The sequence below is a fragment of the Aulonocara sp. 'chitande type north' Nkhata Bay genome, linkage group LG16 (assembly GCF_057382095.1).
Source record: "Aulonocara sp. 'chitande type north' Nkhata Bay isolate Kocher_YH1m ecotype deep benthic linkage group LG16, A_spYH_male_GT1.1, whole genome shotgun sequence".
Classification (NCBI taxonomy): Eukaryota; Metazoa; Chordata; class Actinopteri; order Cichliformes; family Cichlidae; genus Aulonocara; species Aulonocara sp. 'chitande type north' Nkhata Bay.
In genome coordinates this window covers 35,595,496-35,618,582 of record NC_141359.1, presented here as the reverse complement: position 1 = coordinate 35,618,582, position 23,087 = coordinate 35,595,496, and the positions used below count along the sequence as shown (strand labels likewise).

Here is a 23,087-nt window from a genome sequence, read left to right as displayed (position 1 = left end):
TTGTACAGCACTTTGGTCAACGCTCCTGTTGTAATTAAATGTGCTATATAAATAATTAAACTATTAACTATTAGACTATATGTGTATAAAACTATACTCGGGAGCCTTGACATTACATGCAAGCAACTTTAGTTTGTGTGTCAATATTTACATCAGCAAATGGAAAAACGCTGCAAATACACACAAAACACTATAAAGTGAGGAAAAAAACATCTTACAAAGCGCAAACAAGTGTTTCTGGGGACGTGATGGAAACCAAAACATGTGAAGGCTCACACTGAGACATAAACGAAGAGGAGGGTTCATCAGTGTTGTGAGCTGGAAAAAGTGTGGAGGTAAAACATGATTTAATCACCATTCATAAAATGCTGTGGCTACATGTTTGCTATTAGCCATTTATTTTTTAGCTTGTCATTTCCGCTTCTGCTCTATCACGTTATCATTTCCTAAAAAAAAAAGATTTGTTTCATGATTTTTAAAATTTCTTGTTTTTAGATTTTGCAGGTTTTTTAATTCCCTTTGTGTTTTTGCAGCATTTTCCTATTTGCTGGTGTTTTCCTAAGTTGCAGTGTATTTGACCTCTCAAGGCCACCATAGAAAAAAATTTACATTCTAATAAAGTCAAATCTGTTTAAATGTCTCCCCTCACTCACCGCTCTTCTTCATGGGGTAGCACCTCTTGAGGTCGTCACAGGTCCTGGCAGGATGTTTCTTGCTGCCGTCTGGGCTCTTCATGTTGTCGATCTGGCTCTTGAGGGCTTTCAGGGTGGCTTGAACACCGGGGTCGACGGGCACTATGGTGGAGGCATTGCTGTTGGGCAGAGCTTCGTCCTCGCTGAACTCAGGAGGAGGTGGCCCAGAGTCGTAATCCTGGGGGCCGCCGAATAGGTCATCCACAGCTGCCATGGGACGTCCGGGAGGGCCTGGAGGACCTGCGGGTCCGGGTTCTCCGGGAGGGCCCTGCGGGTTTTGGAATAGTAGCATGAAGACTGTACTCTTTGGGGGTTTTATTTACACATTGAAATTTTGCCCATCCCCTATTCCCTATGTACCAAACATCTGTTGAAAAGATGTTCTGCATTTTAACAAACATTCTCATCTGGCTCCTTTTTATGAGCTTTGCACACACTTTTTGCTGCGTAATGAGACAATACCTCTGGTCCAACTTCTCCTGTGATCCCACGAGTTCCTGGAGGTCCCATTGGTCCAGGCAGTCCTATGTATCCTTCTTTTCCAGGAGGCCCGATAGGTCCAGGAGGTCCCTAAATCATAAGGAACCGTTAGCCTCAAATATGAGAAATTAATTCCAAAGTTATAGCTGATATGAAGATTATTCTCTTCCTCAACACGAATGAATCGGTGGCAATTACCCTCGGTCCACTGGGTCCAACAATTCCTGGAGCTCCCTGCTCACCAGTTGTGCCCTAAAAGCAATAAATCAAATTTATTAGTCTGTTTAATGCACTTTAACTCGATGAACACAACCTATTGATGATACTCAAGTGGGAAAACTCAGCTAATGGTACCATTTGTTTTGTTCAGCTGAATTTCTGTGAAACAAAGTGTCCACTTTAGGGCACTGCCAAGAGTAAAGTAAATACACTAATCTAGCTTATAGCTGTCAGTAACTGGGTCATGAGGGGTGGGTTGATGGGATAATGACAGACAACATTGTTAGCAAAAAACGGAAATGAAGCTGCACTCATTTACAAGCGCTGCATTAAAATGAAAGAGAATTATGTTCAAATAAAAAATTAAAGATCCTTTTGATCACTGTCTGATTTGCATTTCAGAGCGCGGTTGGCAAAGGTGGAATAACAGAAGAATACTCCACTGTACTGTATGCAGTAGGTTGGAAAGCCTCTGAGATGAAGCAGAAGTCATCAGAGTCAACATGATCATTTTTACTTACTGGAGGTCCGGGGAGACCCTGCAAACCAGTGAAGCCTCTGTGTCCCTTCTGGCCTCTCTCTCCATGGTCACCCAGGTCACCCTTATCTCCTCTCGGCCCTTGGGGTCCCTGAGTTATAAAAGATTTAGGGTATTTCATAATTACGGTCATGAAATGATGAAGATTGCTTTTACTGCTGTTCTGCACTGAGATCCGAATGAATGTTCATTGAAAGCTATCTGAAAAGGTAATTTACTTTCATAAAACAGATAGTTTCACATAACCACAAGCTGAAGACTCACCACTAATCCTCTCTTTCCAGCTGAGCCAGGTGGTCCAGGAGGTCCTCTTGAGCCCTGAAAACGAGCAAAATCATTAGAAAGCCCTCAGGGAACACAGACCTCTGCAAACACTGAGTCCATCCAGCCTTCTTGTACTGAAACACATTATTCAGTTACTATTAAGGGTTTCAATTAAATCTGCCTCCAGAATGTCCTCATGTGCCCTCGGTACATCTGTTAATACACCCTGCACATGAACAGAAAAAAAACAAAAACCACTTACAGGCTCTCCTCTCCTTCCAGCATCACCTGGGGCACCAACAGGACCGGGAGGTCCAGGAAGTCCCTGAGGACCAACCAAGCCTTCTGGACCAGGATCTCCTCGGTCTCCCTGGAAATTTAAAAAAGTAAGTAAGTGTTAGCTACCTGCAACATCTTTATTTTTTCCCTTTTTCTAATCAATTTTTTTTATTTTATTTCTTATCTAGAAAAAAAATCAAATTTTGGCATTGCTCACCAAAGTTTAGCTGTCATCATCAAAACATTCACAAACAACCCTGGTTAAAAATACATTTCTTCATTTGCAGACACAATAAAAAAACACCAAATTAAGCAATAATTCAAGAGGAACCAAGAGCAAAAAATACAAGTTTGTGTCGATTCCCAACAAACAGAAAAGAGGAATCAAGCACTTCACAGGTCTTGTCGCCCAAGTCAGAATATTTTCCTCATTTTCTAATGGTAAACTAATATTGTAACTAATGTTTTTATATTCAATCCTTCCTAAAATAACATCTTTTTCTATTCGTAACATCAGGTTTAGACCAAACTTCAGATCAGTCTTTTCAAACGCTAATATTTTTGCCATTTCAACAGTCCATTTTTGGATTGCTGGTACCTCCTCAGGTTCTTTGTCTCCAGGAAACACACAGATCCTTCAAGACCTTTGCCTACGCTGGAGAGGATAGTTTGAAATACCTGTGCATTCCATTCTAAGGTACAAGATCTTTTAAGACAAGAGTTATATCCCTCCAGCAACCTTAGATTAATATAAGATGAGCACTTTTTGCAATGTCATATTTTGATCCTTTCTGCATCTTACCCTTTGTCCAATAACACCATCCTTTCCTGGTGGGCCATCTGATCCTGCAGGACCCTGAGGACCAGACAAAGAAAAAAAACAAAAACAGGACATTTAGACAGCTTTGCTAGCGTTAGTTGGGAACCACAAACACTTTAAAACATGCACTTACATCTGGACCAGGATCACCACGAGGTCCATTAGCACCAGGAACACCGACTGGACCTGGAGGGCCTTTATCTCCAGGCGCTCCTGTTGAGCCCTGCTTTCCTGGGGGACCCTAAAAAAAGAAAACAGAAAAGTCACAATACAATATAAAGAACACGAATGTCAAGTTTAGACTTTTAAGCTAGTAAATAACAAAGCTGGTACACAGCAGATATCGGATTTGATACCAACCGCTGGTCCTGGGAGACCTGGTGGCCCACGCTCTCCTCTCTGACCAGGAAGACCTACAATGCCTCTCTGCCCTGTAGTTCCAGCTGGGCCTGGAGGACCATTAGGACCCTAAAGCAGACAACATTAAATTAAATTCTCTTAAAGGCAAACAGAAGAACAAGCAACAAGGAATTTCTAAAAAAAAAATGTATGAGCTGGGACGATTAAAAAAATATTTAAATAAATCAAGTTTTTTATTAAAATTGTGACAAACAAAAATAAAATTGACTTTACCGTAGGGCCATCCTCTCCAGAGTCCCCTTTGTCTCCTGGGCTACCTGGTGATCCTGGAGGTCCACGTTCTCCTTGTCGTCCAGGGGGTCCATGATCTCCACGAAGTCCAGGAGGACCCTCTTTTCCTGGAGGTCCCAGGGGTCCTGCTTCTCCTAAAGGACCCTAATAAGACCGGTTACAGTCACAAATATTTTCATGTGGTTGAAAGCATCAAATGCACTTTTTCATGGGACGTGTTGTGCTACAATACGTAAAAGCAAAAAAAGTTTATCCCTGATCCAAGTGGTCACTGAAAACCTTAAAAAGGAAAAAAATTTCCAACACATAGAGAAGAAATTTCAGATGAATACTTTTCTCTTTAGAAAACAAAACAAAATCCTAGAGGTGCATATCTTGTACATTTTTGTAATCTCTATAATTAGTAGACAGAAATTAGTAGTTATAATATTTAACTCTTTCCTCTGTTATTTGAGTGCTGTTCAGTTTTAACTACAATGGTGATGTGATACCTAGACAGTAGGAAAACAAAGCCGGTAAAGTTATTTGTATCATTTCACACAGCCTTAGCTGATTCTGTTGTTTGACACACGTTTGACCCAGGTGATGAAACCAGCAGGACAATCTCAAGCTGGACATCCCCAGCTCCTTTAAACATGCACAAAGGCTGCATTATGTATTCAGTGAAGAAAGTAAAAAGTTTAAATAAAACTTTTTTTGTCAGGTTCACCATATTGGTGCCGATAGTTTAAAGAGACTTTTGAAACAAGGATCCAGACTTATTGTAAAGCATTATGTCATAGTGACCAAAATTCACAGCATTTAGCCATTCTGTGTGCCATGCCTTCATTTACTTCATCTTTGTCAGCAGGGCCATCTGAGGAAAACAAATGTTGCTCTGTATGTTGGTACAGATAAAAAAGAAATGCAAGGGGTGGGGAAGTGGGTTAACAGATGAAGGACACGGCAAGAGGGGGATGGAAATGTGTGTATGGATCATATCCTGCCACCAGTTTTGTGATCTTTTCTGGCCTGTTTTTTCTTTCTTTACAAATATTAAAGAATTGATCACAGAAAAGAATAATGATGCCTTAACGTACAAATTTCAGAGGGTCAATACAACACATACAACACAGAGTAGATGCATGACTAATATGAGACTATAAAGGAGTTATCTATTATCTATTGTAAGGTCTTTACCTTACAATATAAAGTGCCTTGAGGTAACTGTTGTTGAGATTTGGCTTTATATAAATCACACTGAAATGAATTCAACTTGTTATACAGACAAGAATGCTTAATGAGGGAATGATGGTGTCCTTTTTGAAATGACAGGGAAGGAGACAGATAGCTGTTTTTGCCTTTTTCGAAACTTGACTTAGGTATACAAAGGTAGAATTTTAGATTTTTTTTTATTGTGTCAGCATTTATTTTGATTTGCAAACTATTTCAGTAAAGTAATTTATTTACATAAACGGGTGATTGTGCATCATCTTTGGTGGTTTAACATTTGTAACCCATACATTTTTCTTTTTCTTTCACGACCTTGTATTCAAACCCTAACTTGGGGCAGTACTTACAGGTGGGCCAGGGGGTCCAACCCTTCCTGCAGATCCAGGGAAACCAGTGGGGCCCTGCAAAAAAAGGAAAAAAGAAGTGGTTTGAACAGCAACAGAAAATAACATAGTGTTTTGAAATGTACTTATAATTGTAGGATCAATGGATCTTACCGGTGCTCCCTGTGTTCCTCTTCCTCCTTTCAGGCCAGCAACACCAACTGGCCCCTACAAAAAATTATATCAACATTTAACTAGAACATAATCTCTCAGTGCACGCATGCAGGAAATGTGTGCAACTGAGAGATTCTGTTCTAATGAGGAGCAAGCAGGAAGTGAAAGCTCACTTATTTAGAACTCGCAGCCAAACTGGATTAACTAAATGTATAGCAATAAATAAGTGGTTTTGGAAATAAAAATGTGTCAGAACAACTACATTATTTTGCAACTCACGGGAGGTCCATGGGCACCAGCCAAGCCCTGTGGCCCAGGAGACCCTGCATCTCCTTTCTGGCCTTGCTCTCCAGGCTCTCCTTTTACTCCAGGTTGGCCATCAGGACCCTGTGAGGTGTAAATGATATTAGCAGAGATGCTTTTCCTCCTTTATCTCCTGTGGCATTGTCAAAGGCATGCATATATTTAGCAAAGTGTTTCAGTGTACTTACAGGGGGGCCAGAAAATCCAACAGCACCAATAGGACCAGGGTCACCTCTCGACCCCTGCACCACAAGATAAATGTTTGTATTACTTTGTAATGAGCTGCCTTGTTTCAGCACAATAAAGCAATACTTAATGTGTAAGATGCAAACACTGGTGAGGTGTACCCACAGGTGTTCCCCTGGATCCTGGTGGTCCAGACGGTCCTTTGGGTCCAGGTTCTCCCTGTAAAGAAGCCACAGGTTTATTGCAATAATTTGGATAAGAATTTATTGAGAATCCAGTATTTTTATTGGTGTAAAAGCAGCATGGGGCAAAGAGTTTCCTTCCCAGAACAGTGGGCCTACTGCTGTCAAACTGCTTTTGTGCTTTATGTGTGTTTCATAAGGACTCTACCTTCTCACCACTGGGTCCTGCAGGTCCTGATGGTCCAATGGGACCTGGTGCTCCCTGTTGACAGGAAAGAAATGTGGTTGGGGATCTTTGCTCATCACCATCACTCATCATTAACATAAACTTGTGCAGTCACGTCAGCAAACAGATTTCGTTCAACAAGCATTGACAAGTCTTAAGCTTGTATGGGTACAGCTTTAGTTTTGGCTTACGCTCCTGTCACACTCCTTTGTTCACAGGTGAGCTGAGACTAAATGTGTTTGCAGCAAGTCAAAGATGCTTCACTTACTCTTGCACCATCATTCCCAGCTGTCCCTTCAGATCCTTTCTCACCAATTGCTCCCTGAACAAACACAATAAATGAAAAAGTTTTGTAACCACTTTAAAGAGGAATGTAGTCATGAAAAAAACTAAGGCTAAAAGCACTGCAAAAGACTACTACAATTTTTGCAAAGATGATCACATACTTACTCTTTCACCTTTGGGACCAGGAGGACCAGAGATGCCCCTCTCTCCTGGCATTCCCTGAAGACCTGGAGGACCCACGTCACCTAAAGCACCGGTGGGACCAGGGCTACCCTTCAGTGACAAGCATCAAGGTTAATACGAGTTGGCCCAAACTACTCCAGACTTGTGAGTTATACATTGATTATGGTGTAAAACAATACCTTTGGCCCATCTGGACCAGGTGCACCAGGAATTCCTTTAGGTCCCTGCAGACCTGTTGGACCCAGTTCTCCTCTCTCCCCAGGAATTCCACGCTCTCCCTAGAAAAAACAAATATGACCAGTTGAGTCTCAGATAGTCAAACTCCAGCTTGGACTGGTTGGAATCAATGCAGTTCACCTACCCTCGGTCCAATCTGACCCACAGGACCAAGTTCTCCAGGAATACCCTGAAAGAAAAAAGCTACATTTTTAATGCTCAGTCCAAAAGAGACATGAAATTTAAATTCATCCAAGACCTTTTGCAATAATAATTTAGTATTGGATATAACTCAAGGCTACTTGGGGTGGCTCTAGCTCAGGTGGCAGAGCAGGTCAGCCACTAATCAGAAGGTCGGTGGTTCGATCCCAGGCTGCCTCCTGGCTGCATGCCAAATATCCTTGGGCAAGATACTAACCCCATGTTTGCCTACTGGTGGTGGTCAGAGGGCCCGGTGGCGCCTGTGTCCGGCAGCCTCGCCTCTGTCAGTGCGCCCCAGGGCAGCTGTGGCTACAATGTAGCTTGCCATTGCCAGTGTGTGAATGGGTGAATGACTGAATGTAGTGTAAAGCGCTTCGGGGTGCTATGGACTAGAAAAGCGCTATACAAATGCAGGCCATTTTACTTTCATAGTTTTTGTTGGACTCACTTGGTCACCTGGTTTCCCAGACTCTCCAGGAGGCCCTTGATTTCCAGGCAAACCCTAAGAACACACAAAAAAAGATATTTTTCAGAAATTATTTAGAACCAGAAGTAATCCAACTCCATGAACTGTTTTAAAACTTTCTGTCCTTTTACAGTGCCTCAAAAACATTACACACCGGGAAGCCATTTTCACCTGGAGGTCCCTGCTCTCCTCTGTCTCCTGCAACACCCTGTTAGAGGACAAACACTTCTATGTAATCAACAGCAATAATAATAAAAAAAAAAAGGACTTAGCAAAAAGTTTTTAAAAAATAGTAATCCGACACTTACAGGTGGGCCAGGGGGTCCTGCAGGCCCAACCTCTCCATCTTTTCCTGGAGGACCCTGTGGACAAAGTCACACTTATAAATCCTGCCGATTACACACCTGATGGGGATCCACTCCTTCATCTCCTAGCAGCCTGCGTTCGGTTTAGGTTGATTGCATTAATAATGACTTCTGTGCTCATGAAAGATCTAATAAATCCAAGTATATATATTTTTTATCAAATCCTGAAAACAACAAAAACATTTTTTAACTGTTTATCATTAATGCTGACATATCATCCTGCTACTCACTGAAAGTTATTTGGGGGTCCTTCCCTTTCTGCCATATAATCAAAAAGGTAAGTGCACAAGGCCCCAAGTACAACTTTTTGACTGTAATAAGTCTAAAACTAATCATAGAGCACTTTTTGTTGCCGTACTTCAGCACTTGTGCACTCAAAATAGTACTCACTCTTTGACCTGGCACTCCTGCAGATCCCTGTTCCCCCGTCTTTCCTGGGTCACCCTTTAAGAGTAAAATATATTGAATTAGAGACAGAACATGACGTTACTAGACTGACTTGACTATTAGGGCACAGCTTCAGAGACGCTGCAGCCTTACACTGAAGCCCTTGGGGCCTGGGACTCCCATGGTTCCTGCAGGCCCTCTGTTTCCAATGGGCCCTGTAGGACCGGGGCGACCATCTTCACCTGGGGCACCCTTGAAATGACACAAACCGACACTGGTTATTTATCATAATTTTAAAGAAAACTCCAGTACGTGCGATTCAAACACATTAAAATATACAAATACTCAGAATTACCAGTGGTCCTGGTTTTCCCTCTGCACCTTGAACTCCGGGGGTCCCAGTAAGACCCTGTGGAAAAAGTTTTAAAACATAAGGATAGGAAGCTAGAGCAATAAAGAGAAACTTTCGGAAATACTGTAGCTCAAAAAGGAAAATGCCAAGTTCTTGTGTTACCCTTGCACCTGGTAGACCAGGTTCTCCTGTGCGCCCTAGGTCTCCTAGAGAACCTTTTGGTCCTGGTGGGCCTGATATTCCACGATCTCCTTGAGCACCCTTTTGACAAAACAAAATTGCTGATTAAAGCAAGTAAACAAGCGGTAAACAAAAGGTTAACCAGTAAATAAAGTGTTCAGAGCACAAATGTAATCATTATGTATATATAGCATGATTTATGGTAACAAACTGTACCTTTGGTCCCGGCAGCCCATCTGCACCAGGGAATCCTCTGTTTCCAGGAGATCCCTGAAAGAGAAGTGATGATTTAATATGTGCATATTAAACCACATCAGTAAAGTGAAGAATCCCAGAAACTATAATTTAATGTGCCTTTAATTCTGACTTCCCAAACTGCAAAGTTGTGTGAACAAATTACTGAGCTGACTCCTGCCCTGGAAGAGGAACTACGTGAAAGGTGAGTGTTAGAGTAGGAAGCAGAATCCAGGCTTACTCTTTCACCGACAGGACCAGGAGGCCCAACAGAGCCGGGATCTCCACGTAGTCCTCGCTTTCCTTCCTCACCTTGAGGTCCGATCACTCCCTGGGAACCAGGCGGACCCTAGAAAATCAACACATGGAACAAGAAGACTGAGTAAGAGGCAAGTCTGGATTTATAATGCAATCTGCATCAGTTTGACTATTTGATCTGAATCTTACCGGTTCCCCTTTAGGTCCAGCTTCTCCTTTAAATCCCCCAACACCAACATCTCCCTTTGACACAGAAATGCAAAAATGTGAGTCTCCTGCACATAAAGCGATAGCTTACTGTTCATTAAGCATTTACAAAATCTCTGGCAGTTAAAAGCAAGAATTCAGTTCAAACTCTGAGGCCTTTTACCAGTTGTCCTTTGATCCCAGGTTGACCAGTGCTTCCCTGAGGTCCTGGTGGGCCACGGGGCCCAAGATGGCCGCCTGAACCTTGCAGACCAACAGTACCCTGTAAGAAATTAAAACGTGTTTCTTTTTGTGACTTCACTTAGTCTTAATAATAACAAGCCTGGAGTAAATAAGTGTTAACTTACAACTGGTCCTTTGGAACCTGGGCCTCCATCTGTTCCCATGGGCCCCTGTGAACATAGAAACTCTCTAATTAGAAAATTAAATCAATGCGCAAAAGTGAAAGTGTGGCGTGTAAGTATGGACAAAGTAAGAAATTAACCCTGATGCCAATGGGGCCAGGTCTCCCCTGATGACCGGTCTCTCCTCTCTGTCCTTGTGCCCCCTCTGGACCTCGGACACCTGTGGGGCCAGGCTGTCCCTGTGGAAAACAAAAGCCAAGAACAATTAATATAAACAATAAAAGTGATATGTTTGGCTTTGAAAGCATAAAAGAGCAAATAGCTATGTTCTTTGTTACTTACCTTCATACCTGGGGCCCCTGGATATCCAGGTGATCCACTGAGACCCAAGGGGCCCTGTTAAGAAAGAGTATTGACAGTAGGATGTTACTGTAACTTCATCACCCAATTCACATCTAAAATTATGCAAACATAATGGTTGCTGACATACAACAGGGCACAGCAACCATGCAAGTATCACTACTTTTCTGTGTCCGTTATTGCTCATGTGGCTAGTTCACATATGTTTATTTGGAGTAACACATAAACATGTTTAAAATAAGACTGATGATTGCAACCCAAATATATTTTCCTCAGTTTAACCTAAGCATCTAATTTGGATTTCCAAAAAGTCATGCTAGTCTTTTTGGTGCACAGTAAACTCACAAAAGTAAAACACAGCATATTGCGACTTACCATCGGACCAGATTTCCCGATATTACCAGGAGGACCACGCTTACCCTGCAAGGTAAACATCAGTTTGGTTCAAAAGTCAGAGTAATATATACACATATACACATACACACACACAGGTGGTGTCATCGCCCTTACCGCTATACCACCTGGTCCAGGGCGTCCTCTCTCGCCCGGCATCCCTGCAGGACCCTGTTATCCACAGAGAGTGATAAATTACACCTACTTTTTATTTATGCAAAGGTTTAAGGTGAAAAGCTTTAGTTACAGGAAAGTGAATACATGTTTAGTTGATTCAAAATGAGAGCAGAATCCAAAAGCAGCCGACACTGAAGTCCACGCCTGCTTAAAAGAATAATAAACTGCATCATCTGCACGGGGCTGCTCCAGGCAATTTGTTACTGTCACTTGGTTTCTGAGCATTTACTGGCTCTGTGGAGACTGTAAAAACAAGCAACAGAAACTTTAAGAATAGCTTACCATAGGTCCAGGTGCTCCCATTGGACCGCTGGGCCCTGTGGCACCCTGCAAAAAGACACAAAACAAAGTGTTTAATGGGAACCATCTAATCCACCAGTGGCACAAACTGACAGACCGTCGATTTGACATCAGTTATACCTTGGATCCAACAGCTCCAGTTTCACCTTTTGGTCCAAGAGGTCCACTGTGGCCCTGTTAATAAGATAGAAAAAGACTCACATACTGTTTTATGTTGTGTATGCAGAGCTGGGCTAAGCACACTGACTTTACTCTTAAGGAAACATGGAGAAAGTGAATGACAGAGTTTAAAGCAAAGTGAAGTCAGTTCACTTCATCATCATACCACTGGTACTTGTTTTAAAGTGCTTCTAACAAGGATTACTCACTCTGTGACCCTTCAGGCCTGGAGGCCCAGGTGTTCCAGGAAATCCTCTAGGCCCCTAAAACCACAGTAGAACATTATTAGTTTTTTCTAATAATAATCATTTTAAAAAGCACAGGATTTAATTTTTATTAATTTAAAGCTTACTGCTGATCCAGGGAATCCAACTTCTCCACTATTTCCTGCTTTGCCTGATTCTCCCTGTGTGGGGAAATGACATTTTCACATTAGACTGTAAAACGTCTTTCTATGTTGGGTTCTGTGTTTCTGTTGGTGCTTCTAATGTGCTTGAGGTGTACCGTGTAAGACCTATAAACATCTAAAGTAACAGATTTTATTATTTTGTAATTTATCAAAGCATGTATACCTTTACAGGGGAACCATATTATTCATTTCCAACTCCACATTTTAATTTGTGCACTTTGCATGATTCAATTCCAAATGATCCTTATCAGTCTTCCTGCAGATTCTCAGTTCATTCTCTGTCATCGCCAGTTTATTTCCTTTCCTCTTTCTTTTAAGCCACCTTTTGTATAAATGGTGGCCACTCACCTTGCCCCCTTCTACTGAAATGATCAATTTCCGTAATAAAGTACAATCGTTTTTTTGTTTTTGTTTTTTTTAATTCTCTAAAGTTTCACAAGTCGAGGCAGACAAACATCTCAAAGCTAACTTACATCTTCACCTGGCTTCCCCGGAGGGCCCTCAGGTCCTCTCTGCCCTGGTGAACCCTGACAAACACAGATTGCAAACACTCAGCAACAGCCCATCATTCTGACAGCAAAATTTTCTCTAATGAGCAGCTTACCAAAAACAAAAAAATCAAATAACATTAAGTAAATGAAAATATAGGAACAGAGAAAATGCATGCTTGAAGTTAGAGTACCATATGTCCAGGATCACCAACATCTCCAGGAGATCCTTGTGGTCCAGCTTGACCCTTAAAATGAAGGATAAAACATTCAAAACAGGAAGAACTACTAAATAATAAAATGCCACTCCAGTATTAATAAAAATGTTGCAAACTTACAGGTGATCCATTCGGCCCAGGAGGTCCTCTTGCTCCGTTCTCTCCCTGAAACAAAGACAACGTCAGATCAGTTAAATGTGTTTTATTCAAAAACTATTAAGTTAATATATCTATTTATGTTCGTCTTTTTTGTTGCAGCAGTTAAAAATCAAGTGAATTACTTCCATTCACAGAGATACTTATGACACCTATGTGATAGTAGACACTCTGTGGGTGTGCACAGAAACAGTAGCTGTTTCTATAGCGAGATCATGCTGCTGTAAAGTCTTCTATATAATTTACTTACTGCAGATCTAAATATCATTTACATATATATCCTGCTAACTCATCTAAATGACCAAATGCAAATTAGGAGACACAAGCACACACTCATTTTTATTGTCATTATTTATTTAGGTATTTGCAACACTTAAGAAAATGAAAGTTAAACAAGACAAATATCTAACAGACATTAAGTGTTAAGAAATACAATAAAAAAATAACAAAGATATAAAATAATGAAATAGATTTGTTTCATTAACTGTTCAGGAAACACAAAAATGTGTGAAACCTCATAAAGTTGTAATCTTTATGTTTAATTAGCATAATGTTTTGGGAAGTAGTACTTAATTTACTTTGTTTATTAACTTACATATGAATTGGGTAATAACATTAGATAAAAGATTATAATTAGATAATAAATTATAACTTGTATCACAATAAAGAACAGGGGCTCATCTCAAAACCATTTGAAGTTACTGGGAGGCTTTCTAGTCAGGAGGTTTTACTCCTTCGGCCATCGATTCATACTTTTTCTAAAAATATCTGCAGTTATTGAAAAGCTTAGTTAAGAACAATATTTAGAAGAAAGCCCAGTTCAATTTGCTCCACATATTTGGACTTTTTTTTTTTTTTAAATCTTTTTCACAGAGTGAAGGCGCAGACAGTCCACAGAGAGCATGCTCAAATGAGATTCCCGCCAACTGACTTCCTGTTTGCTCACACGCAGGCATGGGATGTTCCAGGAGGCTGGGATTTCTTCCCTGAGCCCTTCACTGAGGAAGCGAACAACAGACCTGGAGGTGTGGGGTTAGTAAGCAGAGCAGGGGAAAAGCGGGGAAAAGGGACTCGCTGAGTGAGGTTGATAAGGGCAAGATTGTTTCTGATTGTTTCTGAGTGTTTCTGACACGGCAAAGCTCGTGGGCTGCTCCTGGGAGGGGGTGGTGAACACCTGCAGAGAGTGAGGCGAGAGAGTACTGGAAACAACCTGAGGCAGGGTGCATTACTGGATTTTAAACATTCAGGATCAGGAGACACAGAAGCAGCGGAGGTGCCTGCAGAGGAGGAGGAAACAGGAGGTGCTGCTGGTGAGGAAGAGAGAACGCCAGGATGCACTGTGGGAAAACGGGGGAGGGCGCAACATGCTGCTGACATGAAGACTCAGAGAGGACCAGCTCCAGTTCTGTGCTCACCGTGTTTCTTCATCATCAACGTTTAACATGTTTAATCAGCTGCTGACTAGTCAACTGCACCCGAAATGTGAAGTAAATCAAAGCTCCACCATCGCATTGCACTGGTGCAGTGCAAAGTTTTGCAGACAGGTCTACTTAGTGTTGTATTTGTTGAAGCCTGTCTGGAGGTAAGCGTATGTGAAGATCAAAGTGCGCTTCTGTTTGTGTTTGAGCTGTTAATAAATGGATTGCTTCTTATGGAATGTTTTTCTACTCCACTCTAGCACTCAAAGCACTTTATACAACATGCCTCATTCAGGCATTGATACAAGCGCTTCTTTTCTATATGCTTACTATCTGACATTCACACACATTCATACTGCAACGAATGCAGAGCAACTTGGGGTTCAGTATCTTGCTGTTATGGTTGTTCTCATGACTTTATTCTCTCTGCAAATAAGACAGAATCCATAGTGGACGTTATGGAAGTGAATGGCATCCCTATTGCTTCTCTTGATGTCGTTGCTGCAGAAGGAAACTGACCCCAATGCATCAACATAAATTAGCCCTAATCCACAAGTAAGTAACAGTAGCATTAGCTTGTTGTCTTCTCCTATTATTGGGATCAAAGTGGAGCATTACAGCAAAACGACAAACTGACATGGGGCGGACTTTAAATGATACAAAGACAATATGTGAACTCTGACCTTTCAGTATTGGCGTAAATGCAACGGTGAACAGTCAAAGTGCTTAATAAAATATGCACCATATGCATGTCTGGAAACGCTGAATAAAGTGACTAATGATCAACTTTTTGCCATAAGGTTTATTTAATTAAACCTTTTAATGACTTTGAAGAGGCACTATTTCATAATTCAATGACAAAGACATGCATTTTAACCACATCTTTTCATATCTTAATTCCTGCAGGTCACATTGTTTGGACAGGCTGCAAACCCAAAGTGAAAAGAAATTTCAAAAGTGGCTCTTTTCATTTTTCTTTTAGAAACTGCCAAAGACTGAACAAGAGGGAGATACAGAGTGAGACAGAAAAGACGAAGGAACTCACAGAAGATGTGGAACTGCAAAGTAATAGAGTTAATGAAAATATAACACCATTATTTAATTATATTTTATCCATAATTAGCAAAACATAGGAGCTTTATTGGAGCTTGGAGCTTTATTTAATTAAGTACTAGACGTATTAGGGAAACTCCAAGAAATGAGAACACCTGTTCTAGACTGGTGCCAAAGTTTTCTGCCAAAGCTTCAAGTGGGGAAAAAAAGTTATCCACTCAGGAACAAAGCTAATTTCTTGAGATAAATAGGTGCGTCAGTTTGGTGCTTTTCAGCTGAAGGATTTAATTAAACATCCAGTTAAGGTCGGTCCATATTAGTGCTGTCATGCTCTTACCCTGGAGCCACTCAACATGGCCATGGGTCCTGTTTTTGAGTCAGTCACTCCAGCCATCTGGGCTCCCAGGCCCTGCAGGTAAAACACTGCAGGTTAGCTTACCATGTAAGGCTTGACACGGATGCCTGCAGTTTAAACTCTAGTGTTTCTGTTTATTGGCTCACCCCTGGGTGTGATGGATGCCCTGGAGGTCCTGGTTCACCAGGCTGACCTGGTATGCCAGGCTCGCCGTCAAAGCCCTGAGGGCCCCGTATTCCCTGGAGAGTAAACGAGAGAGAGAGTTTAATTTACTTTTTAAAAGGTATTTTTAAAACTGCTCACACTGATTTACACACATATTGATTTATTCCTTTCAGCAGTGGGTTTCAGCTCTTATTTGGATTTTATTGTAAAGATGCAAATGAAGACCAATCAATTAGTTAGTAAAGCCAGAAGGTGTTCTAGAACATGTCACTGACTTCAATAAGAAAATAATAAAACAGATGTACCTAAACTTAATTTTCATTTGTTTATGAACTGCGAGCTGTAAAGTGTGTGCAACAGGAAAACCATTGGTTATGTATTAATAAATCACCAGCAAAATGCTGCCCTCAACTCTGCTGAAACTCCACCAAGCAGAGCACATTCATTCATCATGCTGCCACGTCTTTGCTTGCTAAGCACATCATAGATCAAATTTCCACATTACATCACTTTTTGACCGTTAGTCACTTGTCCTTGAACCGAATGGGCTTTAAGCTGAGTGAGTTAGTGAGGATCCATTCTCATGACCCAGTAATGAAAAAGCTCAAATGTCATGTGAATTATAGCGAAGTGGGTGTTTCAAACCGATAATACAGACATGACGTCCTTATTTATAGCTTGCATATGATGCAAGATGATAAATATTGTTAGTGTTGCCGTAGTCTAATGGAGAAAGACACAATAAAGTGATGGCGTTGTCTTGATTAAGGTAATAAATACTACTGTGGTTTGTTATTTTGTGCAAACCCACGTGTTCTCTAAAGGTCCTGCCAGAAAAAAATGAGGAAGGATGTGATGCTCTGGTAACAGGAAAAGGTCAGATTTTCTATCTTCCTATCTTCATGCTTTTTATATTCTGTTCTTAAGTTGTCTGTGAATGCTTGTTGATGTGACCTACAGGCCTTCCTTTGGGTCCGTGTGATCCTCTTTCTCCTGGTGAGCCGGGAGGTCCCTGTCAGAATAGACAAGAAGAATCAATAAAAAAAATCTGACCCTGACACTTCTGCAGTAACATCAAAACAATGAGCACGCTTGGCACGGCTTGAATTGCCACCGTGACCCAGCTGACTGGAGGCCTATCCTGCTGTGTAGACCTCCTTCTAAGGTGAAGTTATGCAGGATGCGGCTGTCCTCTCATGCCATCTAGTGTCAACTGTGGTGGATGAACATTAGCAATGTTCTTTTTGGTAAATCCTGCCGGTAAAGAAAGAAAAAAAGATGCTCACCATAGGTCCAGGGCGGCCTCTGATACCAGTCACCTGCAGGGAAATCATCAAACACATCAGTTTCATCCTGCTACGTTTTTGGATTTAAAATTGTCAGTTAAGCAGGTTTAAATGTAGGAAACACTCACAACTGGAACATCTCCAGGTTCTCCCTTCTGACCCTGCGCAAACAATAAGAAGTGACAACAACTTTCAGACTCACACGACATGACAGTGGAAGTCAGAGCGAACATAAAGTATAGGATCACAAAACTGGCCTACCTTGTAAATTCTACCCCCATCTATAGGAGGAAACATAGAAAAATTGTAAGGAAGAAACATGTAAGGAATATGCAGACAAATCATCAGTGTAACAACTCAGTAGGCAGCATATACTGAAACAGCTCCAAAGAAATTCATTAATCATTATGGGATAAACACGCAGGTCAGTCAAAAGCAAAATAGACGAGTAAAACAATTAATCGGTTGTCAGTCATTCTTAGTGTGAGGCTACTGATGTGCAGCAGGCTGCTGGCAGCAGTAATTCATACATCATCTCAGTAGATTATTTGGCAGCCTGTCAAAACTAAAAAACCCAAACAATCTGCTGTTATAGCTTTTATTTCTGAAAGCTTTGAACTACATGGTAGGGAAGGTTTATTTAATCGATGCTGTTTAATTTCTTGCCCTCTCTTTGGGATTAAATTTGTGTTAAAGCGTGATAAAGATCTGAGAAGGCCTTTCTTTGAATCACCGTGTCTTCTACCAACCAGATTAAATAAAAAACATTCTTCTTCAATTCCACAAACACAGACAAAAGGTTCAGGCTCACCAAAACTCCCCGTCCCACCGCTGCTTGATGAGTCAGTCTGACACACGGGGCAGCACTCGCCATCTGGGATGTACATCTTCTCACAGTTACTCAGATCGTCACACTGAATTTCATCGCACAGGACCTGCCCGTTGTCACAAACACAGATCCGGCATGGCTCTGGCTTCCAGATGTCCCTGTTTGTGTACACCTGGCCGTCTGCCGTGCAGTCCATGTCATCTCCTGGAAGGTGGAATTTGTGTCAGTTGAATACAAAACAAAACCACTGAAGAACAGCTCTTGTTTTATAATAGGACGCTGTAGAGAAATTGCTGAATTGAAGATATCCTCTTTTAACAAAGCATTTTAATAATGAAGATTGCAGTGGGAAAAAAAATCTTGGTTTTGAAACACCTAACCGTACGCTGTGGCCTATCCTGATATTCATTGCTCATAAGGTCAGGATGGCTCAATGTGTACACAAAGTACTTCTAAATGTACAAACAAGGTTTCCACCATATTCTGCACACACTGTAAGAGGGGAAAAAAGGGTCTGGAAAACGTGATTCGCTGTCGGGGTAAAGTCTCCAGCAGTTAGACATGAGATCATTTCCTCCAGAAGCAGCGTCTCAGAAATTTGACTCTTTTTCAAAAGAGAAAAACCTGCAGCCACCTATGAGTTTCTCCCATAAAGCCAATTATTCAATTTAGTTCAGAGATTGCTTTATGAGTTAACAAACAACTGTTTATTCAATAATAATGCACCATGCTGCCAGCTAAATACCAACTGTTATTCTTAAAAATCCCCCCAAATATTAATAAATAATATAAAAAAAAGAGTTCTGGTCAGAAAAAAGAGAAAGAAATGTAGATGTGGTTTGTCTGGCTTCAACAGACATCTGGCACGTTCTGTAAACATGAGCCCAGGTCTTTCAGGTCTGCAGACGCTCTGAAACCTTTACCTGTTCCTGATACGAACAGCAGGTGGCAGCTCTAAGCTTTAGACAGCAGGTAAGTCAGGTTACCCAGCTGCAGGATGCAGGAAGTTGCAAAGAGGTGACTCAAACGCAAATCAGAGTGGCACTTCACGCATTCTTTCAGCTTTTCTGTAGTTCTCAATATATTTTCCACACATGTATTTGTCATCACAGATGTACAGGAAGACTGAAATATGCCAATAAACTAAAGTAAAACGTGGCTTATTATGTGAAGTACACATTGAGATGCTCTTTAATGAACATCTCATGGCATTTACATGAAACAGTTTTATGATCTCTATATTTGTTATAGTCAGATCAGTATGAAAATTTGACACCTATGATGACATTTGAGGATCAAATAGAAAAACATTGTTCCATATGTACCAACATTTGATTCTATGTGAAGTAACATTCTTCAGAAGTCATGTAGAGATGAATATCTGAAGGCAGTAAAAAAAAAAAATCACTATAGATTTTCAACTTGGTTAATAAAAAAATGGTCAAAGAATTCAATAAAATGATAAATCAAGTAATTAAAAACAAAAACATTTTTCGGGAATTCCATTAATAATAGATCAGTCATGGCTATCAGTGCAGTCCAGCAGCCGAACCTTCTGTGACGAAATGAAGAGACCCTCAACATATCTGTGAGATATGTTGAGATTCTCCTTACAAGATCAACGCAAGTTAATGATAGCTTGAGAATATGAGTATTGCTTAACTCTTCAACAATCCACCATCAACATTGGGACCTTTGAAATCGGACTTGGATTCTGTACAAATGCACCGTGTAATCAGACACTCTTAAGCTCATTACATCTAATCTCACAAGGATGGGAAGCAGTGATTTGGGTAATATCTCAGACAATGGTGTGGAATGACCCCCTTTACACTGTACTACTGCTGCTGTTTTCTTTCCTACCAGCTGATATTACTTTAGTTATATATTTTATCACAAATGACTGCTGGAACTACATATATACAATATGAAAGCAGGTGCAGATCTATGTTATGTGTTCTTGTGGTTCAAAAGAACAGAGTTTTTAAAAAATAAAAATATAAAAGAAATCCCAGGGGTTTTTTGCAATAGCATCCTTACTTTACTTTACTGATTTTGGTATAATGTAATCCTCTCCTGTCTCTGTCAAGGCAACATTGGTTATGTGTCGTAACTCTAGTCTTTGAGTTTATGAGCATAGTTAGGGCTATGACAAAACTGCAGTTTAACCATGCATGTTTCAACTAGCATCAAAGACTTCTTAAAAAATTATTAAATTACACAGTGTACAATATAATCAGTGAGTGGTGCTACTGTTTCTTAAATTAGTAGCATTGTCATCTACTTTCATCTGTATCCTTTAGAGAATTATTAAATTACTTTGTTTTCAAATCAGCCTTCAATTTTCCACAATTCTGATTATTTAAAATAAAAATAAAAATCCACACAATGAAATCTAATGGTAATGTTAGCAACATTAGCCAAGTAATGTGCTAACAGTTGGTTTGCTTTGCTGATGACTGAGATATTTTTAGCAAAAGAAAAATGGCATCTGCACATCCATTGTTTCGCTGTCCCGAGATTATTTAAATCCCAGATTTAGTAATGGAAGAAAGCTCTGAAGCCCCACTTTAAAGATGGCAAAAAAAAACCCAAAACATAATTTGGGCACTTTGAACTTAATCTGGTATTTTTTCCATAGTTACATCAGTTACATTTAAAAAAGAGGCACACTCAGCCAGACATGATAGGCTAGTACAAATGACCTCGAGGTACAACAGCCATCACCCATAGATTGTTTCTCCTAACCAACTGTGCACACAGGGGATCAACACTCCAACTAGCAAACACACCCCGAAGGTATGTTTTCTCAGATGTTGCTGTTCAATCGACCACAAAGTATTTGACGACACTAACAACACACATAGTGCAAAAATAAAATTTCCTGCCTCTCAACAGCCAGTTATATCCCACACTGTGGTGGTGGTCTTCCAAAATGAGAAGCAATACTTCACATGGAACATTTTTCTTCATTTTCTTGGAACTATTTGAACAATGGATCTCAATATCTGGAATTAAAACTTTGTCTGTTTTTCAAATGAAACATTCTTGTATTCAGTTTCACAAGATCAAACTAGAAACTCTTTCTAACTGATTCAGTTTGACGTGAAGTCTCAGACAAGCTTCTGTTGAATTTCCATTCAGGTAAATGTTATCTCAAAGGTATTGGAGGTAATTTGTGTGTACCGTCAGTGCATTTCAATACAGAGACATAAAACCAGGGATGTCTGGCAGAGCTGTTGGCCACAGAGCTGGGGAGCAATTTTTCCTGCGCAGGTTTGAGAGTTTTCAAACACTGCGTGTTGGGAGAATTTGAAATTTACTGGAAGAGAAGTGTGGTTTTTAGAGTGGTCTTTACTACCCCACCGCAAGCCCCGAGGAAGAGGGGGGAAGTCGGGGGGAGGGGGGGGGGGGTCACTTTTTCCCCTCCTTTCAGCTAATTCGTTGCAGGTTCTGCACTTTTCCACAGACGCCACGGTTTGACTGTGACATCGGTGAAAAGGCATGCTCCCTTTCTACTTCTAGATCTGTACTTTCCACTAGTCAGCTAACAGGGCAGACGGTTTCCTCTCCTGGTTTAAAACATGGAGTCTGGATCTTTTCAACATGACTCACGTGTCTACTGCTGCTATCATTTAGTATCATTCACCAGACATAGGCCAGATAACCCGACATCCTTTCTCATAAGTCATGACGCGCACCAACCACCAGGAGAAAACCTGGGAAAGCTACTTTGTGATGTACTTGGCAGATGTGAGTAACGAAAAAAAAAGGGGATAGTTTATGGATTTTCCTTGGCTAATATGGAAGCACTCATAACACACTGCGTTTGGGGAGAAGCTATGGCAGCCAGAAATGGAGGGGTTAGAAAATGAACTTATGGAAATGATGAGTCATTTAAAAGTGGATCCTTGATCTCTTTTAGAAAAACAATAATGAGTACAGGGCCTAAACTGACAGTCACAGCATCATCTAATTTCTAAAAGATAGTTTCCAGTTGATGTTAAGTTTATAAAAATCATACATTTTGTTCTGAACAAGCCCTTCTTTTCAGTCAGAGTAACTTGCCGTAGCTGACATGGTTTATACCATGAGGACTGTAACTATGATTTCTCATCCAGATGCAGATGAGTTACAGCTGCTGAGGGGTGGCTCTGCTGCAGCTGTGCTTTCTTGCTCTAAAAGCCCAGAGTGTCGAGGCCAAACATAAATCTTCCCGCTGCATATGGCCTTTAGGTCAACCTGCGACTTGTCCACTGATAAAGTTGTCCATTAAAGTTGCTGTTCCACAAACACTGACTGAGGTATTTGCCATCCCAGCCCAGAGCTGGAGTCATAATAGGTAAAAAAAGAAAAAAAGGACACCCAATGTTTTGGCTCTCGTGTCAACAGTGCTTTGCTGCAACGTGATTCGACACGTTGTGATTATACCTCAATCTACCTTCTTTTATTTCCTCTAGCATTTTAACACATCAGAAAAAGGCATCCTGTCTGTTTAATATTCAGCAGTGTGCACGATTTACCGTATGATGCTGACAGGGCTTGAAAGCTGAAGAAACACTCTAGTCTGAACATGCTCTTCACCTCGGCTTTCACAAACAAAGCTCTGAATCTCGAGGGAGGGGTAGGAAGCTCGGGCCAGGAAAGTTAAAATGATTGCATGTCTAGGCTTTTCCATCAACAGGCCCCCGTCTCCACTGGCTCTTCCTTTTAAAGAGGCAACCGCAGCTATGAGCTGTTCCCTTCCTGTGTTCAGTCAGTGGACGATTGTGGTCCTGCTGAAGTACACATCACCCGCTCCTTGTCTTTATGTCTTGTGCTTCTGTTGCCTTAGACTGGATTCATCTCCATCTTATGTTACATATCCATGGCAGAGCTGGAAATTAGAATTTGCAATTTACTGAGTTTACATTGTGGCATTTTCTCAGTTTTAATTAAGTTTGCTGCAGGGGTGCTTCTATCAAACTGGTCGTGTGCCTTTGTGTCTTTGTGGCACATTATCATAATGAGATAATTATGCTGTACAACAGAAATCGTGCTCAAGAGTGAGAATTCTTTATAATTACAGGACTTCAAGCTGTTGAGAATGATAAA

At 40.9% G+C, this 23,087-nt stretch overlaps 1 protein-coding gene across 1 annotated transcript in view; it reads right to left on the bottom strand.

Moving 5' to 3' along the window:
* col5a2a (collagen, type V, alpha 2a) overlaps positions 1–23,087 on the bottom strand; it is a 41,798-nt gene that overhangs the window by 3,213 nt on the left and 15,498 nt on the right. Inside the window, exons 2-51 of the mRNA XM_086265604.1 lie at positions 17,976–18,197; positions 17,426–17,445; positions 17,293–17,325; positions 17,165–17,197; positions 16,837–16,890; positions 15,860–15,952; positions 15,696–15,767; positions 12,852–12,896; positions 12,708–12,761; positions 12,499–12,552; positions 11,969–12,022; positions 11,826–11,879; positions 11,578–11,631; positions 11,440–11,484; positions 11,098–11,151; positions 10,963–11,007; positions 10,570–10,623; positions 10,368–10,466; positions 10,231–10,275; positions 10,047–10,145; positions 9,866–9,919; positions 9,660–9,767; positions 9,401–9,454; positions 9,167–9,265; positions 9,008–9,061; positions 8,806–8,904; positions 8,656–8,709; positions 8,209–8,262; positions 8,055–8,108; positions 7,883–7,936; positions 7,379–7,423; positions 7,197–7,295; positions 7,000–7,107; positions 6,818–6,871; positions 6,532–6,585; positions 6,307–6,360; positions 6,144–6,197; positions 5,932–6,039; positions 5,653–5,706; positions 5,503–5,556; positions 3,926–4,087; positions 3,653–3,760; positions 3,426–3,533; positions 3,275–3,328; positions 2,456–2,563; positions 2,194–2,247; positions 1,913–2,020; positions 1,371–1,424; positions 1,155–1,262; positions 654–960 (exon numbers count right to left, since the gene is read on the bottom strand). Coding sequence (XP_086121730.1) covers positions 654–960; positions 1,155–1,262; positions 1,371–1,424; positions 1,913–2,020; positions 2,194–2,247; positions 2,456–2,563; positions 3,275–3,328; positions 3,426–3,533; positions 3,653–3,760; positions 3,926–4,087; positions 5,503–5,556; positions 5,653–5,706; positions 5,932–6,039; positions 6,144–6,197; positions 6,307–6,360; positions 6,532–6,585; positions 6,818–6,871; positions 7,000–7,107; positions 7,197–7,295; positions 7,379–7,423; positions 7,883–7,936; positions 8,055–8,108; positions 8,209–8,262; positions 8,656–8,709; positions 8,806–8,904; positions 9,008–9,061; positions 9,167–9,265; positions 9,401–9,454; positions 9,660–9,767; positions 9,866–9,919; positions 10,047–10,145; positions 10,231–10,275; positions 10,368–10,466; positions 10,570–10,623; positions 10,963–11,007; positions 11,098–11,151; positions 11,440–11,484; positions 11,578–11,631; positions 11,826–11,879; positions 11,969–12,022; positions 12,499–12,552; positions 12,708–12,761; positions 12,852–12,896; positions 15,696–15,767; positions 15,860–15,952; positions 16,837–16,890; positions 17,165–17,197; positions 17,293–17,325; positions 17,426–17,445; positions 17,976–18,197 — 3,822 coding nt within the window. The remainder of the gene's footprint in view (positions 1–653; positions 961–1,154; positions 1,263–1,370; positions 1,425–1,912; positions 2,021–2,193; positions 2,248–2,455; positions 2,564–3,274; positions 3,329–3,425; positions 3,534–3,652; positions 3,761–3,925; positions 4,088–5,502; positions 5,557–5,652; positions 5,707–5,931; positions 6,040–6,143; positions 6,198–6,306; positions 6,361–6,531; positions 6,586–6,817; positions 6,872–6,999; positions 7,108–7,196; positions 7,296–7,378; positions 7,424–7,882; positions 7,937–8,054; positions 8,109–8,208; positions 8,263–8,655; positions 8,710–8,805; positions 8,905–9,007; positions 9,062–9,166; positions 9,266–9,400; positions 9,455–9,659; positions 9,768–9,865; positions 9,920–10,046; positions 10,146–10,230; positions 10,276–10,367; positions 10,467–10,569; positions 10,624–10,962; positions 11,008–11,097; positions 11,152–11,439; positions 11,485–11,577; positions 11,632–11,825; positions 11,880–11,968; positions 12,023–12,498; positions 12,553–12,707; positions 12,762–12,851; positions 12,897–15,695; positions 15,768–15,859; positions 15,953–16,836; positions 16,891–17,164; positions 17,198–17,292; positions 17,326–17,425; positions 17,446–17,975; positions 18,198–23,087) is intronic.